This window comes from Quercus suber, unplaced genomic scaffold (genome assembly GCF_002906115.3).
Source record: "Quercus suber isolate HL8 unplaced genomic scaffold, Cork oak 2.0 scaffold_300, whole genome shotgun sequence".
Classification (NCBI taxonomy): domain Eukaryota; kingdom Viridiplantae; phylum Streptophyta; class Magnoliopsida; order Fagales; family Fagaceae; genus Quercus; species Quercus suber.
In genome coordinates, this window is record NW_027069756.1 from 408,824 (window position 1) to 432,210 (window position 23,387).

At 35.8% G+C, this 23,387-nt stretch overlaps 1 protein-coding gene across 1 annotated transcript; it reads left to right on the forward strand.

Annotated features, from left to right (window-relative positions):
• The first annotated feature begins 21,421 nt into the window (after positions 1 to 21,421).
• Positions 21,422 to 22,756, forward strand: LOC112033517 (major allergen Pru ar 1). The gene is made up of 2 exons (XM_065782397.1): positions 21,422 to 21,723; positions 22,256 to 22,756. The coding sequence occupies exons 1-2, from the start codon at positions 21,536 to 21,538 to the stop codon at positions 22,548 to 22,550; spliced, it is 483 nt and encodes a 160-aa protein (XP_065638469.1). The 5' UTR covers positions 21,422 to 21,535; the 3' UTR covers positions 22,551 to 22,756.
• Positions 22,757 to 23,387: the final 631 nt, after the last annotated feature.

A 23,387-nucleotide genomic window follows, 5' to 3' on the forward strand; every position in this document is an offset into this window, starting at 1 on the left:
TATGAACAGTTATTGATAAAGTGAATAACATATATTAAGTTCACTTTGAGTCTGATGCTACCAATTAAGATTAAGATGTTGAAATCGACCATGATATGATATTTAACTTTTAACATCAAATGTTTTGTTTTTGCTTGTTAGCAAAAATTAAAATAAAATGAAATTGTTGTTTCAATAAATGTTATTTATAAGGGGGTTTTTCAGTGACAACTATTAGGCAATATTGTTACAGTCACAACTCTTTTATAAGTCACAACTGAGAGAAAATTCAATTGGATTTCAAATTGGATTTCAATTAGAGTCTATTTTTTCCCCATGTATCCCATCTAATCTAAGTTTTTAATTTTTTGTGCCTAGTGAGTTAATTCAGTGTAAAAAGTAGATTTCAATTAAAGTGTAATTTTGTGCCAAATGTCCCATCTAATCTAAGTTTTTTTTTTTTTTTTTAATTGTGTTAAGTGAGTTAATTCAATGTAGAAAACGAGGAGTTCAATATAAACAAACCATAAAAAACCTAATCATATATCTAACTCTATATATAAAATTAGAGAAAGAGAGAGTTTGAATGAATTTCTATTTATGAGCCCTTTTTTGTGTAAGTAAAATTAATTCAAATTCATAATTCATTTATGTAATATATCATCAAAATTGGACTTTGCTTTTGTTAGTTTTTCTATACAAATTAAATTGTTTATATTTTTGTTGTTATTTTTTCTTTGAACTGATGGGCATATTTTTTATACTGATTCTATTAAGATATTTTGTATGTGAAAATCTTGGACATAACAAACTTTGATTGAGTTTAATGATCTCATGCACCTATCTCCATTCAGTTTAAGAAATACAATTGGACCATGATATGATATTTAACTTTTAAAATCAAATTTTTTGCTTTTGCTTCTTAGCAAAAATTAAAATAAAATAAAATTGTTGTTTCAATATATGTTATTTAATTATAAGGGGGTTTTTTAGCAACAACTATTAGGCAATATTATTACAATCACAACTCTTCTATAAGTCAAAGTTGAAAGAAAATCCATTTAGATTTCAAATTGGATTTCAATTAAAGTCTAATTTTGCACCATATATCCCATCTAATCTAAGTTTTTATACCCAGTGAGTTAATTCAGTATAAAAATTAGATTTCAATTAGAGTGTAATTATACGCCACACGTCTCATTTAATCTAAGTTTTTTTAATTTTCATGTTAAGTGAGTTAATTCAGTGTAGAAAACGAAGCGTCCAATATAAATGAACTATAAAAAAACCTAATCATATATCTGACTCTATATACAAAATTAGAGAAGGAGAGAGTGTGAAGGATTTTATATTTATGAGTCATTTTCTGTGTAATTAAAATTAATTCAAACTTATAAGTCATTTATGTAATACTCTATCCGTCCCAAATTGTTTGTCCTGTTTAAAAAGTCAAACTTTTTAAGGGAACATTATTTATTGTCATGTCTGCCTTATAAAAATGTATAAGTTTACAAAACTACCCTTAAATAAATTTATTAGTTTTTTTTTTTTTAAAGAGTTATTCTTAATGAGGCAACTAAAAAGGTGCCCCAATTAAATTAATTTTTTAAATATTTGTTTGTGTTCTTTTCAATAGTTTTGAAAATAAAGTACGGATATAATAGGAGCATTAGTAAATTAATGACTTTTATTTTTAGAAACAGGACAATATTTTTAGACATCCCAAAATAAAATAGAGGACAAACAAACTGAGACGAAGGGAATATACCATCAAAATTGAACTTTGCTTTTGTTAGTTTTTCTATACAAATCAAATTGTTTAGATTTTTGCTGTTATTTTTTCTTTGAACTAATGAACATATTTTTTATACTGATTCTATTCAGATATTTTGTATGTGAAAATCTTAGAAATAACAAACTGTAATTGAGCTAAATAATCTCATGCACATATCCCCATTCAATTTAAGAGATACAATTAGACTAATTTATTCTTTTATTTTGTGTTGTATTTAGTAGAATTTTAAAGGCTGTGATTGTGAATTGATATTGTATATGTAGTATCTAGTAGTGATTTTCAAAATTATATACGTAATAACAATGTAATGAGAAACTTGACGTAGCCAATATCATGAAAATTGGAAGGAAAAACCATTTTAGTACATCCAAATGTCTTGGTGAAACTAATGTCTTATATGTTTAATAACCTAAGCTAACATCAATAGCACCACTACAATTCACTATTCCCGTGCATAAGCGCGGGTACATACTAGTTTTTTATAATATTGCAATCATAATTTAATACCTTATAAAATGTGAAAAAAAAAAAATGAAATTCAGTATTACTTTATATGAATTATGGAAAAAAAATTATATAAAGATACTTATGGTCTTTGTGAGCACATTGTTGGTCATTTCATTCAACTTGATTTCAATAAAATACAGATTTGACAAATGTGATGTGTCAAATTTGTATTTTATTACCAATAAAATACTTGCTTCTAAATAAGTTGTCTTTGCTTTGGCAAACTAGGATCCTGTGAAAGAAAAATTATTACTTTCATATTGTACACTCCTTATAGTCTTATACATCATTAGTATAAAATGTGTACATCAGATATCTACATTTTTAAAGAAATATCCATATTTTTCACATGGTGTGTATGAAGTATATATAATTTTGAAGTATACGAAAGCATAGGTGTCCATGAAGTATATTTATTTTTCACATGAAAATGAAAAATATAATAAAAATAATGTTAATAATAGACTCATATGACAATGATATAAATGGTTGATGAGTGTGAGCTCGTCAGTAACGTTCGTCAGATGGAGATGATCCTTCAACTTTCACTGATGGTCACCGATGTGGTGCCTGCCACAATGTCTCCGATGCCAAAGTCAGAATATGAAACTCTCTTCCAAAATAAAGCAATATAAGATGAACAGAAATCAAAGAAACAATCTCCTTTCTTACTTGTATCTCTCTCCCGTCTTCGTGGGAGTGTGTGGGCTTTATATATGCTCTCATAGTTCCTAGCCGTTGGAGGAGTTATGGAGGTCTTAATGCTCCTTTTGGTAACGTTTTGGGGCTGTGTAATGAGACATCAATGTCTTCAAACGGTTCATACAGTTGGAGGTATATCCGTTTAGTTGATTGTATTAAATGGCCTAGATGCCCTCGTCAGTAGTGTTGCCTTCCACGTCGTCTATCCTGAGGGTATACTTGTCCATATCGAAGGATTCATCCACATATGATAGACTTGACAGTTTCGTCAGTACTTATCAATCTTGTTAGCTGCCCCCCGATTCTGTGTTCGTCATTTTAGTGACGATCATAGAATATGAAGGGTTACAAGTTGTAAATGACTCTTGGGGTTCTGCTCCGTATTAAGTGCGAAGCGGCGGTGCTTCACAGATCGTGGCCTACGTGGCACGCGCTGATTGGTACAATTAATGTCCAAAGTGATGAGACTATTTTTCTTTGAGTTGGTACACTGGTTAAGCAGAGCTTCCTCAATCCGCCATTGATTAAGGTATGTTTCTCCTTCCCTCTCGCTTTTCCTTTCTTGGTTTCGCTGTGGTACTGTTCCTAATTTTCCCTTTTCCTGCTTCTTTTTGTTTTTAATTTTCCTATGATTCAGTTGTGTTTTTTTCCTTTTCTGTGTTTTTGTTGGGTTTTCATGGTTGGTAATTCTGAGGTTAGAGTTGTTTGTCCCTCGGTTTCATTTCTTTTTGCACGCTTAGGGGGGGCTTTAGGCACTTTCTCAAATTTTGGAAATTTTGTTTTTGAGGGTAGTGGTCTTAGTGTGGTATTGACTAAATTGTTGCCTTTAATTAGGCAATCAATTGACTGGTTCGAGGGTCAGGTGAGGAAGGAGAAGATAATGTCTGAGGTCAGATCCAGTGATCTCGAGACTGGGTTATCGTCTAGCGGCAATCCAGTGGAGGGGGATACGGCTGTCTCTTCTCCCCGTGTCGTTAAGGCTTTTTATGCCCTTAAAAAGGTTTGTGGCCTAGATGCCGAGACGGTGAGTAGATTTAAGGATAGGTTCCAGTTTCCAGAAAGGGTTCGTGTTCGCCGGCCTAGTGACGAGGATAGGGCTTGTCATTTCTTCCCAGGTGAGGTGTGCTTTTATGAGGCTACCTTTACCTATGGACTTAGATTCCCCGTCCACCCTTTCTTCATGGAACTTCTGAGCCATTTTGGGATTGCCCCTGGGCAGTTATTGCCTAATTCATGGAGAATAGTAGTAAATTGTATGGAGATATGGTTGGCTGCTAACGGGGATATGATTAAGGTGGGTGAACTCGTCCACCTTTATCGTTTGAAAGAATCAAAGGAGTATGGGTATTATGAGCTGGTCCCTTGGGAGAGAAGGACCAGGATTATTAGAGAGCTGCCTTCGTCCTTCAGATATTGGAGGTCAAGATTTTTCTTTGTGTCCGGGGATGACTTTGAGACTCCCTCTAGTCAGGAATGGGGTGATATTCCAAGGTTGCTTCGTCGGTAGGGAACCCCAACCTTAGGTGCGTCAATTTCCCTCCTTGTCGTTTTAGTTTGGTTGTATTCATTTGCTTGTGGTCGTCACAAAATTTTTTTTTTTTTTTTTGTTATCCTCCTTTTTGCAGTGAAGAGACGACCTAAACTCAAAAGCAGGTACAAGGAATGAGTTGAGCAAGCAATTGAATATGCCCAGACAATTGAGAGCTGGGACGACTTGGTAGACCCGAGGACGCTAGCTTTTTACAATCTCGATCCGGATCCTTCCTCTTTTGTTTTACGAAACATTGAAATTGAAGGAAAAAAAGAGTAAGTGTTGAACCCGTCAGCGTTTTTCTTTCCTTCTTCCTTTGTTTTTTTATTTTTTTATTTTTTTTTTATTTTTTTATGTTGCTCTAACTCTCTTTTAGGTGCTGGGGGAGAGTCTTCATCTTTCTTCTGAGTATCTTACTCATGAGGCAAAGGTGGCGTCTCTAACTTCTAGGGTGGAGGCATTGGAGGCGGAGAATTCTGCCTTGAAGAAGGATCTTATCGAATCCATGGGTATGGCGAATACCTTGAGAGAGCAGGCAAAGAAACTTACAAAAGATCTTAGGGTGGAGCGCCAACTGACCATTGAGAAGGACGAGCAAAATAATTGCAGCCAAGGAGAGCCTCAAGACCATCGCAGCCAGATCAGTAGCAGTCTTTCAGACCACTGACGAGTACAACGCCGTGCTCCTCAGTAGGTATTTCAAGGGTTTCGAGCTTTTGAGGAGATACCTCGTCAAGCACCCTTCCGGAGTGAACATGGAGGCGCTGGATCTAGAAGAGGTGGATTAAGAAATGGCGGCTGACGAGGCTGTTCAATCGTCTGCCACCGAGACTGAAGCTCCAACTGACGCTCCTGATGACGCCGCTCGTACCGAGGATGCCCCTGCCGACGATGCTTCTGGACGAATTTGACACTTAGCAAAAATTTCTTTCTTTTTGTGATGCCCGTCATGTTTTGGGTGTTTGTTTCTTTTTGTAAATCTATTTTCTGAACAATTTTATTTATTTTGAGGATAGCGTTTTTAGCCCAGCGTTTATGGGCTCTTAGTTGTAAAGACAGTGGTAATTGGCCTGCTAGTTTCAGGCTTTTAATTTTATTTCTTTGGCACTTACTCATATTCGTGATTGCACGATTTTTGATCTGATGCATGCTTGTCGTGTATGTCATCTTGGTGGCACCTTATATTGGTTTGTTAACCGTCAGTAGCATACTTCCGTCAAGATGGAGTCTTGCCATTTAGCCTTTTCTTCTGGCATTTTATTATTTGGCCAATTTGGCATGTATACATTCGTTAGTAACTTACATCCGTCTAGGCGGAATCTTGTTACTTAGCCATTTTTAGCTTTTTAATCACTCTTAGTGATCTTCGTCAGTAACTTACATCCGTCTAAGCGGAATCTTGTTACTTAGCCATTTTTTGGCTTTTTAATCACTCTTAGTGATATTATCTTCGTCAGTAACGTACATCCGTCAAGGCAGAATCTTATTACTTAGCCATTTTTGGCTTTTAGGTGGACTTATTCGTCAGTAACTTACATCCGTCTAAGCGGAATCTTGTTACTTAGCCATTTTTTGGCTTTTTAATCACTCTTAGTGATATTATTTTCGTCAATAACGTACATCCGTCAAGGCGGAATCTTGTTACTTAGCCATTTTTGGCTTTTAGGTGGATTTATTCGTCAGTAACTTACATCCGTCTAAGCGGAATCTTGTTACTTAGCCATTTTTGGCTTTCGTTAGTTTCTTCAGGCCTGTTTGTACACAAATATTGGCTGAATAGTTCATTTATTGATTGTCAATGACGAATACGTCTTTCCATTACATCTACTGATGGTATTTCTTCAAATGTTCAATGTTCCATGGTCTTGGGAGCCTTTGTCCGTCTAGGGTCTCCAGGTGGTAGCTGCCTTGTCTGGAGTAGTGAATGACTTTGTATGGTCCTTCCCACGTGGGGCCGAGCTTTCCTTGAGTTGGGTCTTTGGTTGCTTGGGTCACTTTGTGTAGGACGAGGTCTCCTATGTTAAGTCTCCTGAGCTTCACCCTTCTGTTGTAGTAGTCTGTCATTTTTTTTGGTATTCTGTCATCTTGCTGAAGGCTTTGTCTCGTACTTCGTCAAGGCAATCTAGGTCAACTCGCAATAGGTCGTCATTCTCTTCTTCATTGAACGCTTCTCATCTGGTGCTGGTTATTCCCACTTCAACAGGGATCACTGCTTCTGTACCGTAGGTAAGTCTGAAGGGGGTCTCTCCCGTTGGGGTTCTTGCCAGTAGGCCCACAGGACGTTGGGTAGTTCTTCTGGCCAGGCACCCTTCGCATCGTCCAGTTTGGTCTTTATGATCTTGAGCAACGTGCAGTTCGTCACTTCCGTCTCTCCATTCGCCTGTGGGTGGCCTGGTGATGAAAACTGGTTCTTGATGCCCAGGCCCAAGCAGAAGTCTTTGAAACCCTGGCAATCGAACTGTCGTCCGTTGTCTGATATGATCGTCTGTGGAATCCTGAATCTGCAGATTATATTCTTCCACACGAAACCCTGGATTCTGGTCTTGGTGATAGTCGCCAATGCCTCTGCTTCAACCCAGTTAGTAAAATAATCAATAGCAACTAGCAAGAATTTTACCTGACCATTTCCTTGAGGCAGGGGGCTGACGATGTCGATTCCCCATTGTGCAAACGGCCACGGAGATGTTATCGTCGTCAACTTTACTGATGGCAGTCGTTGAATATTCCCGAACCTCTGACACTTGTCACATTTCTTGACGAACCTTGATGCGTCATCTTGCATGGTTGGCCAGAAGTACCCTGCTCACATAATCTTTCTCACCAAGGATCTTGGTCCTGTATGGTCTCCGCAAATTCCTTCATGGACCTCTCTTAGGACGTATTTGGCCTCCCCTTCGTCAACACACCTCAAGTAGGGCATGGAGAAACCTCTTTTGTATAAGATGTCATTGAGAATCGTGAATCTGGCGGCTCTCTTCTTGATCTTCCTAGCTTCATCTGCATCCTGAGGTAGGTGGCCATCCTGGAGGAAGGACATGATGGGCGTCATCCAACTACTTGTGCTCTGGACTGCGAATGTTAAAATTTCTTCTATGCTGGGGTTTTCTGTATCTCAATCATTAGATCTGTCTTCGATTCTGTTTCTTCCGACGAGGCTATCTTTGAAACTTTGTTTGCGGCCCTATTCTGGCTTCTCGGGATTTGGATGAACTCCACTTTTTCGAATTCTTGAGTCAAGTGCTTCGTCAATTTGAGATATTTCTGCATTCTTTCTTCTTTTGCTTCGTATTCTCCTCTGATCTGCCCAATTACTAACTTTGAGTTATTCTGGACCAGTAGGTTCCTAGGCCCAAGCTCTTTTCCGAGCCTTAAGCCTGTCAGAATTCCTTCGTACTCAGCCTCGTTATTAGTGGCGGGGAATTTTAGCTAAACTCCATATCTCAATACTTCTCCGTCAGGAGTGGTTATGACGACCCCTACTCCCCCTCTTTTTTGGGCTGACGAGCCATCAGTTTGCATTACCCATGTTTTGTCCTTGCTGGCATGGTTGGGCTCGTCTGGATAGGTAAACTCGGCGATGAAGTCTGCCAACGCTTGTGCTTTAATGGCCGTCCTGGGATGGTATTCCACGTCGAATTGGCTGAGTTCAATCGCCCATTGGACCATCCTCCCAGCTGCTTCAGGCTTGCTCATAGACTTCTTGATGGGTTGGTCCATCATCACTAAGATTGGGTTTGCCTGGAAGTATTGCATGAGCTTGCGTGAGGCCACTATCAATGCGAACGTGATTTTCTCGATTTTTAGGTACCTGGATTCAGCTCCTTGGAAAGCTTGGCTGACGTAGTAAACTGGAAGCTATTTCCTATCTTCTTCTCGGATCAAGGCTACACTGACAGTTGTAGATGATACTGCTAAGTACAAATACAAGTTTTCACCTTCTTTGGACGAGCTTAGAAGTGGCAGATTGCTAAGGTAACGTTTGAGCTCTTGGAATGCCGCTTCACATTCGTCGGTCCATTCAAAGGCTTGCTTCAGGGTCTTAAAGAAGGGAAAGCATTTGTCCATTACTCTAGAGACGAACCTGTTGAGTGCTGCAATCCGGCCTGTGAGCTTCTAGACCTCCTTGACAGTCTTAGGTGATGCCATATTGATTATGGCCTGTACCTTCTCAAGATTTGCTTCTATTCCTCTTTGAGACACCATGAATTCCAAGAATTTTCCGGAGGCAACACCAAAAACACATTTACCAGGATTCAGCTTCATTTGGTATTGTTTGAGGGTATCGAATGTCTCCTTAAGGTCGTCCAGATGTGCAAGCTCTTCCTTGCTTTTGACGAGCATATCGTCGACGTACACCTCCATATTCCTACCTATCTGCTTGACGAACATTTTATTTACCAACCTCTGATAAGTCGCTCCTACGTTCTTCAGTCCAAACGGCATTACCTTATAATAGTAGAGCCCTTGACTGGTAACGAATGCGGTTTTCTCCTGGTCCTTGTCAGCCATTTTTATCTGGTTGTACCCTGAGAACGCATCCATGAATGTCAACAGCTTGTGTCCAGCTATAGAGTCTATGAGCTGGTCTATCCTCGGAAGAGAAAAGCTGTCCTTCGGGCAGGCCTTGTTTAGGTCTGTGAAGTCCACACACATCCTCCATTTCCTATTTGCTTTCTTTACTAGAACGATGTTTGCAAGCCAATCTGGATAATATACCTCCCTGATGAAGCCTGCAGTCAAGAGTTTGCTCACTTCGTTAGTGATGGCTTGGTCTCTCTCGGGCGCAAAGGTTCTTCGTCTCTGCTTGATGGGCTTCCTCTCTGGGTCCACATTCAACCTGTGTTGGATGACTTCTGGAGATATGCCTGGCATGTCGTCATGGCTCCAGGCAAAGACGTCTAAGTTCTCCTTAAGAAACTGAATGAGCTTCATTCTCATCTCAGGACTTAGGGTCGTCCCTATTCTGGTTGTTTTCGTTGCTTTCCCTTTGATCAGCTCCACTGCTTCCAGTGCCTCTACCTTTTCTTCCTCTTTTTCTTCTATTGTCCACGTGTGGTTTTCCTTAGCTGCTAAAACAGCCTGGTAACATTCCCGAGCTAGAACTTGGTCTCCTTTAACTTCACCAATACCATTTTCTGTTGAGAATTTTACCTTCAGGCAGTAGGTGGATGTGGACGCCTTCCACTTGTTGAGTGCTGGCCTCCCAATAATGACATTATATGACAAGGGACAATCTACTACCAAGAAGTCTATCTGACGAGTCAACTGCTTCGGGTATGTTCCCACTGTTACAGCCAGCGTCACTATGCCTTTGGGATATACTCTGTCACCGCTAAAGCTAACGAGGGGGGAATCAAACGGACATAGTCTTCTTGGATCCAGTTTCAGTTGCTGGAATGCAGGAAAGTAAATGATGTTAGCAGAACTACCGTTGTCCACGAGGATCCTTTTGGTGTTGAACCCTTCTATGGTAAGCATTACAACCAAAGGGTCATTATGAGGTTGTTTCACTCCTCTAGCGTCATTCTCATTAAAGGTCATATCCTGATCAGTTCATCTGTACTTATGTGGGGGCACCATGTGGACGCTATTCACCTATCGTTGATGTGTTTTCTTAAGTGATTTGAATGAGCCTCCTGTGATAGGCCCCCTTGCGATCGTCTGTATTTCCCCGATCACATTTTGAGGAGGTTGGGACTGACGGCTTCCGCTCTTGGACGAGGACTCATGTTGGCCTTTGTTTTCGTCTCGGAATTTGTTGTACTCTCCCTTCTTTATAAACTTCTGCAACTTCCCTTTTCATATCAATTCCTCTATTTGCTCTTTGAGATCCCTACAATCTTCGGTGTAATGGTCATGATCTTTGTGAAATCGACAATACTTACTCCTGTCACAGACGCTAGGGGACGAGTGTAATGGCCATGGCCATTTAAGGTAGTGTTCATCTTTAATCTGCGTCAGAATTTTATCAACAGGCATAACAAGAGGGGTGAATTTTACCGTTCGTGGACTTTTATCATCTTTCCTTCTGACTCCGTCATTATTTCGACAATCCGGACAGTCCCGCTTTTGTCCTCTACGGTCGTCTTCCCTTCTCCCTTTGTCCCCCAGTCTATCTCCGTCCCTGATAGCAGCCAACGCGTCCTCAGCGTTCATGTACTTCTGCGCTTTAAGGAGCATTTCAGCCATCGTCTTTGGAGGGTTCTTCGCGAGTGAGGTAACGAGCTCTCTGGACTTCAACCCTGCCTTGAAGGTTGTCAACTGCACCATATCGTCAGCCTCGTCTACCTCCACTGTCTCCCTGGTAAAGCGTTTCACATATGACCTCAAGGTCTCCTTCTCTCCCTGCCTGATGGTGAGCAAGTGATCTGCAGTTCTCTTTGGTCGTTGTCCTCCAATAAAGTGACGCAGGAAGGCGTTGCTCAACTGCTCAAACGTGTCGATGGACGACGTTGGCAACTTTGTGAACCACTCCCGGGCAGCTCCCTTGAGTGTTGTTGGGAATGAACGACACAATATTTCATCTGGGGGCTGCTGAAGTCCCAGAGTCGTTTTAAAGGTATTTAGGTGATCTTAGGGGTCCTTCAGCCCATCAAAGGGCTCGAGCTAAGGTAACCAGAATTTTGACGGCACTGGACAGTCGAGGGCTGCTGTTGTGAATGGCGAATTCGTCGCTCGGACCATTCGATCCACACTTCGCTCTGTTTTTTCCTTGATGGCATTCCTTAGTTCGTCCATCTCCCTCCTCATCTCCCGAAGAAGGTCTGAATTTTGGTCGACGGGAGTGTTTGGCCCTCGATGGTCACTTCTTCTGTAGCTATCCCCTTCGTCTTCCTGATTTCCCCTCAAACGATTTTCCTCCTGCTGAAGCCATAGCTTCATTTCCTGGTTCTGCCTAGTTAGCTCTTCAACTGTGGCTGCAAGGGCCTGAACTTGCTGAGCTAGGGCTGCAGAATCTTGATTGGACTCCATCCTAAAAAGAATAAGAATAAGAAACCACTATTTTGAGTTTGAACACGAAAATGTCGTTCCCCACAGACGACGCCAAACTGATGAGTGTAAGCTCGTCAGTAACGTTCGTCGGATGGAGATGATCCTTCAACTTTCACCGATGGTCACCGGTGTGGTGCCTGCCACAATGTCTTCGATGCCAAAGTCAGAATATGAAACTCTCTTCCAAAATAAAGCAATATAAGATGAACAGAAATCAAAGAAACAATCTCTTTTCTTACTTGTATCTCTCTCCCGTCTTTGTGGGAGTGTGTGGGCTTTATATATGCTCTCATGGTTCCTAGCCGTTGGAGGAGTTATGGAGGTCTTAATGCTCCTTTTGGTAACGTTTTGGGGCTGTGTAATGAGGCATCAATGTCTTCAAACGGTTCATACAGTTGGAGGTATATCCGTTTAGTTGATTGTATTAAATGGCCTAGATGCCCTCGTCAGTAGTGTTGTCTTCCACGTCGTCTATCCTGAGGGTATACTCATCCATATCGAAGGACTCGTCCACATAGGATAGACTTGACAGTTTCATCAGTACTTATCAATCTCATCAATGGTAAATACTCCAACCAAACTTGTCATGTTATGAAAAATATTTAAGAAAAAATTTATCTGTAGCATTAAGACCGACTATGTTAAAACATCCCAAAAAAAAAAAAAAAAAAAGACTATGTTAAGGTGTACAAAAAACAGTTGTTGGAATTTTTCAATATAAATTCCTTATGAGACACATCCTCTCTAAAAATAGATAAATCCCTTGTACGACTGTAGTTTGTTCTCCTTCACTAAACCATATAACAGAAACAACTTTGCAATTAGCTTAAAAAGCTTTCAATAATAAAAAAATTCAGAATAATATTGTTGTGAAAATACAATAATCCAAGAGATGTTTATAGCCAATTATAGTCCTTGGTGATTGAAATTTGAAACTCTTAAAAAGCTTTCAAGTCGCTTATGACCAATTGTAAATTTGGGACTCTGACAATTTGCAAAATGGTGCCAGGTTGCATGTGGGTTCAATCAGTAGTGTCCATATTGATCCATGCGGTCCACACGGCAACACATGTTGCTTGCTTCAGCAATGTCCTGCTTCTAGAATTTCTTCTAAAATTTGCCCAGCTAGCTTGGATAATGATATTCATAGAGTTTTTTTCTGGTCAAATTTTCACATACTTTTGAATTGCTTTGAACGATTCCTCTTGCTTTGACATGCTGCAATATTCAAACAGCACCATCCATATATGAATACGGCTATAAATTAACATCAATTTGACAAATTACGATTGCTCTAAAACTATGATATACTAGTCGCTAACCCGTGCAATGCACGGGAAAGCTATTGATAACTTCTCCGATATGAAAAAAAAAAAAAAAAAAAACTCATTCAATCAAATATCTTTCATAAATTACATTAATCATTCTTGATATTCAAGATGTATCTAAATTCTAACATTGCCAGTAAGCAAAGATGCTAGACCTCAATGGGATTGAAAAGGAAACATAATGCCAATTTACACAGTTGCTGAAATAAATTGCACGGAAGAGTTGAACAAAAGTTGTAAATTTTCACTTATAAAAGTTACAACTTAAGAGGAAAAATAAAATACTAAGACCAAAAGTGAAACTCTAACACCAATAATGTTGTATAGTCTCAACATTTAGATGAATAAAATGACATTGTTAGGGAGCAAAGACAAATAAATGTACCAAATTTTGAGTAAAGATTGCTTTAGTCATCTGGCTTAAATAGTAGAACTATTTTTTTTTAAATTCCTTTGGACACTTGTAAGTCAACAAACAAAACAAACCTCGTCACACACACAAATGGGAGAAATTTGGAAAGAATAGACTTTGAAATATATGAATGTAAAAAAGAAGAAAAGGTACCAATTGGATGGCAAAAAAGAGCATTAATCGAGTAAAAATTTAAATTGCTCATATATTTGAAAAAAAAGGGCGAGGCATTAAATTCAAGCTGAAGATGAGCTACTAATAACATATTTCATCATTTAGATTCAAATTCAAATCTATAAAGATGTATTTCATGACTCTTAGCCGACCTTTTGTTTACATACCAACAATAAAAAAAATAAAACAAAGTTATAAATCAAAGTTTACAATTGTTCTATGTGTTAGTTTTTTTTATTATAAATTATTATTGTTTCTTGATTATACCTAGCATCATTGTATATGAACGCTAAAATACAAATATATTCGTAACAGATTAATTGTAAAACATGTCTAGTATTCCATAGCAAAAGTGATTCTCATCAGGATTTGAAATCATGAAAAACAAATAAACTAACAAAAAAAATATTCAAAAGATTTTCTTTCCTTTTCAAATTAGTGGTGAAGGGAAAAATAAAACTACAGCTCCCCAATCTTTAATCTCTCTCTCTATATATCTTCATTGAGGCATTCCCTTAAAAAAAATCATCAACATTACTAATCAATGAAATAAACCCCAATATGCAAGAGAGTAGGGAAAACCAATTTAAAAAAATTCTGCCCAGACACCTTTCATAATTCACACCCAACAAAAGCTAACACGTATTAAAAAAAACAAAAGGGTCAAAAATTTTTATCACCTTCAGCCTTGCAATAAGGTTGCTCTTGAACAAGCTTGGCTCACTCCATAATGGTTTGCAACCACCTGCAAATCAAAAAATCTCAAATTAAATTGCTGAAATATTTTTAGCTTTTCCGGTTTAGAGTTTTGTTTTTCTCTTTCTAAACGTAGGATTATAAGTCAAATAAAAGGAGTTAGTGCCGTGGAGGAATAATTCAAATTTATTATTTTATAGAGTCTAAAATGAAGTAGGAAATACATTAAAGTAAAAAATTAATAAATAATAATAATGATGTGAAAATTTGAGTGAGTATGAAGGGTTTCAAAAGCCATCACATGCACTCTCAGCAAATAGAAAAAGAGGGTACGGCAAGGAAAAAAGAAGAATGATTCATGTGTGAGTGATTGATGTTAATTAACGTGGTCGTTTGCCTTTGGCTCATTTGTATAGACCTCAATGTACAACTTTACGTGTTTGTTTGCCTTTGGCTTATTTGTAATCTTAATAGAGTAAACAAACTTCCCAAAGAAGCCCCATGCCTTACCTTTCCTTCTCACTGACTTCCTCTTCCTTACTTGGCTTTCTAAGATAATTCCCACTCTGGTCAGATTCCCTTCTGGATTTTTTGATATATTCTGAAATTTCAAAGATGAAAGAGATATTAGATCAAGTTAAACTCAACCCTTAACAAACCACAATTTAGACGCAAACACAAACAATTTGCAACTTAAAGCCAAGTCTCAAATGGTATTGACTACAAAAGCAAAGTGTAAAGATAGAGACCGGAGTAGAGAAGGAAGAAACTGAACCACAAATGGTCTAGGGTTTTCAATTTTTCGGTTTCTTGCGTATGGTCTTATAGTCGGATTTTACTATGTATGGTCTTGTAGTAGGGTTTTATAGAGAGTAGTTTTTGTTTAAAATAATAATAAATAGTTTCTCAAAAACAAAATAATAATAAATATATAAGATATAAAACCTAAAATAAAAAGAAAAATAAAATAGTAGTGACGTGGAAAATTATGGGATCTTCAGAAGCTTCGGTTTTATATATATATATATATATAATAATAGAAAGTGAGAGGTTCAAAGGCTTCGGTTTTATTTATATATATATATATATATATAGATTATTGATAACCTTTAAAGTTTAAATATATATAAAATAAAAAAATAAAAAAAATAAAAATTGAATTTAGTCATTAAATTATTAATTCTAACAATATATTTTTTATTGTTTTCAAAGTTTAAATTGATAAGGAGTATTAATTTAATCATTTAATTACTATTACTATAATGATAGTTGTCTAGCATAAGACTAACCGATGAAGAGAATCTGTTTTTCAATCTGTAAATTAGGTTCAAACTTTAAAGACAGAATATTAGGTTCAAACTTCGGGATCCATTGACTCTGTGAAAGGTCCAAATTACTCAAATTCAAGGTCGTATAACTTTGTTTGTCATAACTGACTCTCAAAAAATTGATTTATTGACAAGTTATGAAAACTGAGTTGGCACTTGCACACCATCTAGAATCAATTGGCTTTCTTTTCTTTTTTTTGAAGTATTGCCCAAATGTAATTTCTTTACTAATATAAAAATTCCTATAAAACGTTATGATGTTGATGTCCTAGTCTTATAAGATAAATTCAATAAAAAATATTATAAAAAAATTAAATAAAAAAAAAAGTAAATCTCTGATTTAGAGGAGCCACTTTCACACTGAACCTTTGGGCCTTTGGCCTCAGCCTATGAGTAAAATAAAATAACTCTCTTAGAGTTTGTTTGGTAATGTTATTAGAACAACAGTTTTCATTTTTTAAACAACATAACACGTATTTTCACAATACTTTTTCACCCATACGTATTTTCACAACACTTAAACAACGTTATTAGAACAACATTACCAAACAACCCCGACTTTTCCACAACCCAAAAACTACAAATCAATCTAGCATCCAATTCATCCTAGTAGGCTAGCTAGTACTATCATTTTCAAACTATCAACCAGATAATCATGGCTGTTTTCTCTTATGAAACTGAGATCACCTCCACTATTCTCTTTTTTATTTTTTAAAATAAAATTTAATAATTATGGTAGTTGTGGGGGGTAAAAGCCCAAACATACCTATTGGGTTGGGGGCCCTGTCTTGAGGAGTACTGTACGTCCGAAGAATAATAGCGGGTCGGGGTGGAATTCATCTGAACGCAACCAACCCAGAAGTAAAGGAAGAGTAGCGTCCGAAGAAGTCACCTTTTGTCCAAAGAGGTTACACTCCTCGGACGTAAATAGTCTTGACCCAGCCAACGAATAGAAGATCTGAATGGACTCTCAAGCAATCCCAACGACAAAGATAAGCTCTGGGCATGTTTGGGGATGATTAGAACGAGAAAATATCTCAAGGAAAAGCTGACACCACCGCATTAAATGAACTGCAGCTGCTTTTCTGGCCGCATTAATGTGGAGAAGACCCCTGAACAATGTAATCTCAACTACTACCACTCACGGAGGGGTAAAGAAAATACCTGATGGGACATACACTCAAGTGGATGCTTAGATGAAGAACAAGTAGACGATGAAGATGATGGGAGAGGGTGCTATATAAGCAGAAGAGGTCTCTGATAATAGGGATCGGAAAAAAGGTGGAGAGAAGAATTAGATAATTTTACTGTAGTTCCAAGAGTTGTAATCATCTTTCATTCAATAACATACCTCTTCGAACAGACATTTGTTAAGGAAGATGAGCATGATCTTGTGTCAATGAATCCTTAAACACTATAATCAATCACTGTTTAATTCGCACCCAGCCCAGCTCATCCGCCTACTCTCTACAAATTCATTGTCTTGGGTTCATTGGGCTCGTAACCCATCCTTCTTGGGCTTGGGCTGCCAAATTAGACCCTACAGTAGTTATTAGGCATTTACTTTGCTTGACTTTGCATAACTATATGTTTTGTCAATTAAAGAAAACTAGTTGCAGATCCACACGATGCAAGAAAATAAATAATAACTTTTTTTTGTAATATAATGTATAATTTTTTTTTTCTAAAATTTTTTAAAGATAATTTTTTCTCCCTAAAAATTATATAATTTCTATTCGGTCCAATTAGGTCTACTTCCATCCAATTCGGTTCACTTGGTCAATTTCGGTCCCTCTTAATCCATTTTAGACTAATTGGTTCTTTTTGTAGGTTTTCTTTTTAAGTTTAGCTCAAAATTTCTATTTTTCTTAATTTTTGGGTTGAAAAGTATGAAATTTTATTATATTTGGGCTAAACTCTTTAGTTTTGAGTTAGAAAATATAAACAAAATGTTATTTGGTCCACTAAAGTTCTATTTGGTCCATTCAGTCCACATTGGCCCTATTCGGTCTACATTGGTCCTATTCGGTCCATTATGTCCACGTTGCTCCTATTCAGTCCATTTTTGTCTACTTTGGTTTTATTTGGTCCTATTTAGTCCATTCTGTCCACTTTGATCCACTTCAGTCCTATTCGGTCTATTCTGTCCACTTTGGTCCTATTTGGTCTGATTTGTTCCGATTCGGTCTATACATTCTTATTCGGTCTACTTAGTCCATATTGTTCCTATTTCGTCCATTTGGTCCTTTTTTTTTCTTTTGGTCCAATTCGGTCCATTCAAACCACTTCAGTTCATTTTGGTCCACTTCGATCTATTTTTGTGTACTTACATAATGGAAAAATACATGTTTGGATTGAAAGAACCTAATCTAAATCCAAATTTATCATAAAAATATAAATCTCAAACTCGTAATATCTAAAATCTAAGCATAACATTTATTGCTGCTACACTTTTGTTAAACCATATTAATGTAGCATTTCAGTCCACTTTGATATGGCTAAATTTAAGTAAAAGTCTTTCTATAAATATACAAATATAATCTTTAGGGCAGTTATTCATTTGTTTTAACATCATTACTTTTGAATGAATTGCATGAGGTTGATTATACATTTAAGCAAAATAAATAAATATACATATATATATATATATATATCATATATATATATATATGTGTGTGTGTGTGTGTGTGTGTGTGTATGTATGTATGTATGTATAATTTTTATTTAAATAAATTGTTCAAATTATTCATTCACTTAAAAGAGATTATCATGATAATCAAAAATCATATCAAACCTCTACTGAATAAGTATAATTTATTCACTAAATTTTATTGTAGAGAGACAGAGACAAAGACAGAGACAGATAGAGACTACTTGTAATGGGAAACTAAAAAATATAACACCAAATCGTATGAACCCAAAATAGAGTTTTAAAAGTCACAATGATTCATCAATATAAAGTAGAGTTGCAAGAAAAAAAATTTTAAATCAAGAGAAAGAGAATAACGACTTTTTCAAGAGAGAATGTGAGAGAGAATAATAAGAAATTTATAGAAAATAATATAAGAAGAAAAAAAAGTATAAAAATATAGTAATAAACACCAAATTATCCAAGTCATGTTATATAATAAAATAACATTACATTCTACTATCTTTATAATGCAATATTATAACATCTATGAAATCAAAGAGAATAAAAAATATAGCAACTTAAAACACAAAACATAATCACATTAACCCAAAGTAAAGTTCCAAATAATACAAAAATTCACCAACCCAAAATAGAGATGCCAGAAAATATAATAAAATCCACCAAAAATGGAAAAAAAAAATGAGAGTGAAAGAGAGAGAAATAACCTTTCATGTGTGAAAAAACAATGAATAGAATCGAAAAGAGAATTGTAAATTTATAGTAAGAGGAGAGAAATAAGAAAAGCAAAAAATAAAGGAAGATAAACAACACCACTACAAATAACAGTAAATTTATAATCAAACAATCATGAGCATAACATCAAACAACACAAACTATATGAGGAGAACTTAGGAATTAGGTTTTATTTAGGAAGAGGGACAAAAAAGTAAATAAAAATTGTATAATATATTTTTTAAATTTATTTTTAAAAAATTATATATATATATATATATGTAAGGACCAGATTTGAATTCCTAGCCCACTACGTGGATAAACTTAGGTCCAAAAAACCCAAAACAATGAATTTATAGAGAATGGGTTGGAAAATTGGGTTTTAGTTAATCAAACAAACGCCAGAATAGATTCAGATGATAAGAGAATAAAAGGAAAAAAAATTGTACTGAAGAAAATTAGTCCTCGGCAAAAGTCTGAGGATGTCTGTTCTTATATATTGTTCTCAATTTTGGTTACAAATTTGATTCCTAGAAGCTACAATATTTTTCTCTTCAATCCCTGATCCCCCATCCATAAAGGATCCCTTGCATTATATAGTTTCTTCTGGAGCATCTCGATCCTACACTTGTTGATCACTTAGGCTATCATTTGAGTGTCTGTCCTATTAAATACCCTCTCTGACCCTATTTGCATTGGGGCGGCCAAATCTACACTATTCAGGGGTCTTCTCCACATTAATGCAGTCAAAAAATTAGCTGCTAGACATTTAATGCGGTGGTAACAGTTTTCCCTTAAGATATTTTAAGGCCTCCTTTTGTCGGGTGCCTCTATAAAGCTTATCCAATTCATTAGAACTTCCTAGAACGTTCCCTTGATCAACAAACCATTTCTTTTGACCTCGGCCTTGGTCGACCAAGGAGACCTTTATCCTCGGCTTGTCCCATTGAGCCCTTATGGCCAATATTAACTTTCTTGTTTGTTAACATAGTCCCTTCTCTCCAAGATTCCTCCTCTTTGGGCAAGACTTGTCCCCAGCTTGGGCCACAGGCCCAATGTGTGAATATACAATGAACATTTGGGCCCAATATCCCTACAATATTAAATATACGTGAGTTGGGTTGGGTTAGGCCGATTTATGAATCCTATGACTTGAACCCAACTTGAATCATTGTTAAAAAAAAATTCATAACCCAACCTAATCCACCAACCCTTAAAAACCAACACAACCCGGCAAGTCCGCTACAAACCCCTAGGCAAATTTAACAAAATTTTAAAAAAAAATTAAAAAATTTTTAAATCTACTTTTTAATAATTTTTTGTGCATCACACAAATTAACAACTAACCAAATATTATTAAAATAAACAATTATTCTAACAACTTATTATAACCACGGGCTGTTTATTTTTTGTTCAATTAGAGTTAAAAACTATACGATCTTTTGATTGCACTGTACATGTATTACTATCATCACTTCACTCAATGCTTCACCAAATTCTTCAAGCATCTTAAAACTATCATCACCATTACTCAAAAAGACTATTCTTTCTTACTTCAAAAAATTAAAATTAAAATTAAAATAAAGACTTCAACCATTCAATTTTATCTGACTAGAGGAGATCATAAAAATTTCACAGAGATGGTCAAGTTGGCTGAAGCGGTGGCTTAATAACGAATATGTGTCTCAGCTCTCATGTTTGGCTGTTCTTAGATTTGACTGAATACATAAAATGGTGGGTAATTGCGTGTATTTATTTATAAATATTAGTCTTGGTTTGATTCTTCAGAAATCAAATGTCCTATGTTTGAATCTTCTTACATTTAATTTTAAGTAAATATAAAAATAGTTGCAATCAAAAAAATAGTAAATAGTTATTAATTGTGTGTTTTTATATGATTAGCCTTGGTTTAAATAACACTAGCGTAACCAATATTTAAAAAAAAATTATAATAATTTAAAATTTAAAAAGTCCCTATTTGATTGCATATGCTAGTTGGTAAATCACATAAGTGTACGTATTGGTATTTGTATATAGTTGGGTTGTGTGATATTTCAAAGGTTTTTAATTCTGTATTTTAGCATTTTAAAATTAAAAACACTCACGTTATATTGCTCAATAAAAATCCTTAAATCCATGAGATGCTGGAAATATGTTGTTGTCTAGCTAACGGAACCAGCTCTATAAAATTGTAACTATATGTTCACCAATATTCATATTAAATGAGCATGAAGTATTTATAAAATTCGAAAATCGTACATAGATTGAAGGTCTTCTACTTTTGTTTGTATTTGATGCTCATGAATCTCAATAAGTCGTCGATTATGTTCTCTGCACATGTATGAATGAAATTTTATTAAAAATAACCAATTTGGGATTTTTATTAAAAATTTTGAAGGTGATTTCTTAATTATGAAGTTTAGTAGCACATCGACCGGAATCAATTTGGGATTTTTGAACCAATCCTTGAAGGTGCTTTCATTGACTGAATAAAATATGTCCATTTTATAAATTATAAAAATGTGTCCATTACTCCATACGTTGGAGATGACACAACTCTTTGATCTACAAATTCGGGCATATTTCTCATCACAAGGTAAGCTCATTCTATAAATAGCACCCCTAGTACACTCATATATGCACAACACAAAAGCTCAATCAATATCCCTCTAATATTTGCCATTTCTATTTCTTTGATCATTTTCAAACTCTCCTAGTTAAACACCATGGGTGTTATCACTTATGAGTCTGAGGTTACCTCACCAATCCCACCAGCTAGGTTGTTCAAGGCTTTTGTTCTTGATGCTGACAACCTCATCCCCAAGATTTCACCGCACACTATTAAGAGCACTGAAATTATTGAAGGAAATGGAGGCCCCGGAACCATTAAAAAGGTTACATTCCATGAAGGCGAGTATATATATATACTAATTTTTCACCCAATACTTTTTTTTAGCGTTGTTAAAAGTGCTTAACTTATCTTACTTTTGGTACACGTGACCAATTTTTTTGGTCCTCCAAAGCAAGAAAATGCTTGTCAGATAAAAAAAAAAAAATACCCTTTAACTTTTGTTTCAAAATGATCCTTACACTTTAGATTGTTTCAATTTAATCCCTAAAACTTAAAATTTGTTTCAAAAGAGTCCTTATCGTTATGTGGTAGATGAAAAATATGATATCATAATCGGAGTTCATACTATGTTAGAACTGGCCTCAGTGTCCTGAATTCATTTGCTATGTTAGAATTTTTCATTTATCAGATAATAACAAGGAGATTTTTAAAATATCTTACAACATAGAGATGATTAAAAATTTTTAAAAAAAAAAAAGTCAAACATTGAGAGCAAAAAAATGTGCAGTGTAACTTTCACTTATATCTGCGTGCGCACGCAATCGCGCATAATATACTAACTAGATTTGTCTTTGTTTTCAATTTCCACAGGGAGCCATTTCAAATTCCTTAAGCACAAGATCGATGCAATAGACAAAGAGAACTTCACCTACAATTACAGTGTGATTGAAGGTGGACCTTTGTCAGACAAAATTGAAAAAATCTCATACGAGACCAAGTTAGTGGCATCCCCTGATGGAGGATCCATCTTTAAGAGCACCAGCAAGTACTATGCCAAAGATGATTTTGAGATCAAGGAAGAGCAAATCAAGGCTGGTAAAGAAAAGGCTGCAGGATTGTTCAAGTCAGTTGAAGGCTACCTTTTGGCCAACCCTGATGCTTACAACTAAACCTGTTGCTGATAAGAGTGCTTCTATTCCCTCTATTTTGATTTTTTGTCTAGTCAAAACTCAGAACTGTCTTGCTCTTGTAATAAGTGTTACTCTTTGAATATTCTTGTTGCTTGTAATGTTCCGTCCACTGTAATGTGACTCTTGTATTGTTTTTTGTAATATAATAAAAATCATATGTTATATTTAAGGTATTATTTGCTATTGATGGTTGTGGTTATTTCTTTTGCTTAAGTTATTCACTTTCTTCTCGTTATCTTATCTTAAAGAACAAATTAAGATCAGTAACTTCATCTCATGAAATTGGTAAGATCCTAATCCTCTAAAGAACATACAACCACTATACTTTATAGCTCTTCAAATGAGTCAAATGACTTTACATTGTTCTAACCAAACTAAAACAGTAAGCCAATGGGCACAACAACAACAACAACAAAAAAAAAAAATTTTATTTTTTCCCAACTGCTAATGCAATCTGTTGTGCTTAGTGTGTAATGAAAGTGACGCCAAGTGTTATTAAACGTACTTTTTTTATATAAGAAATTAAAAGTTGAAGAATTTAGATTATAATATTAAGAATTTTTAGTAACTTAGAAATTATAGATAAATATATAATAAAAGGATTAGATAAAGAATTTGGATTGTAATAAAAAAAAATTATCAACGTAAAAATTATAGGAGAATAAGATATGGACAAAAAATATATATCATATAAAATACTAGTCACTAGCGCGTGCAAAGCATGGAAAAGCTATTTAAGAGATTTAAAATATTAGTACGAATATTTTCCAAAGAATTTTTTACTCCATCTCTCACTTAGTAATGGTCCTATCCCTT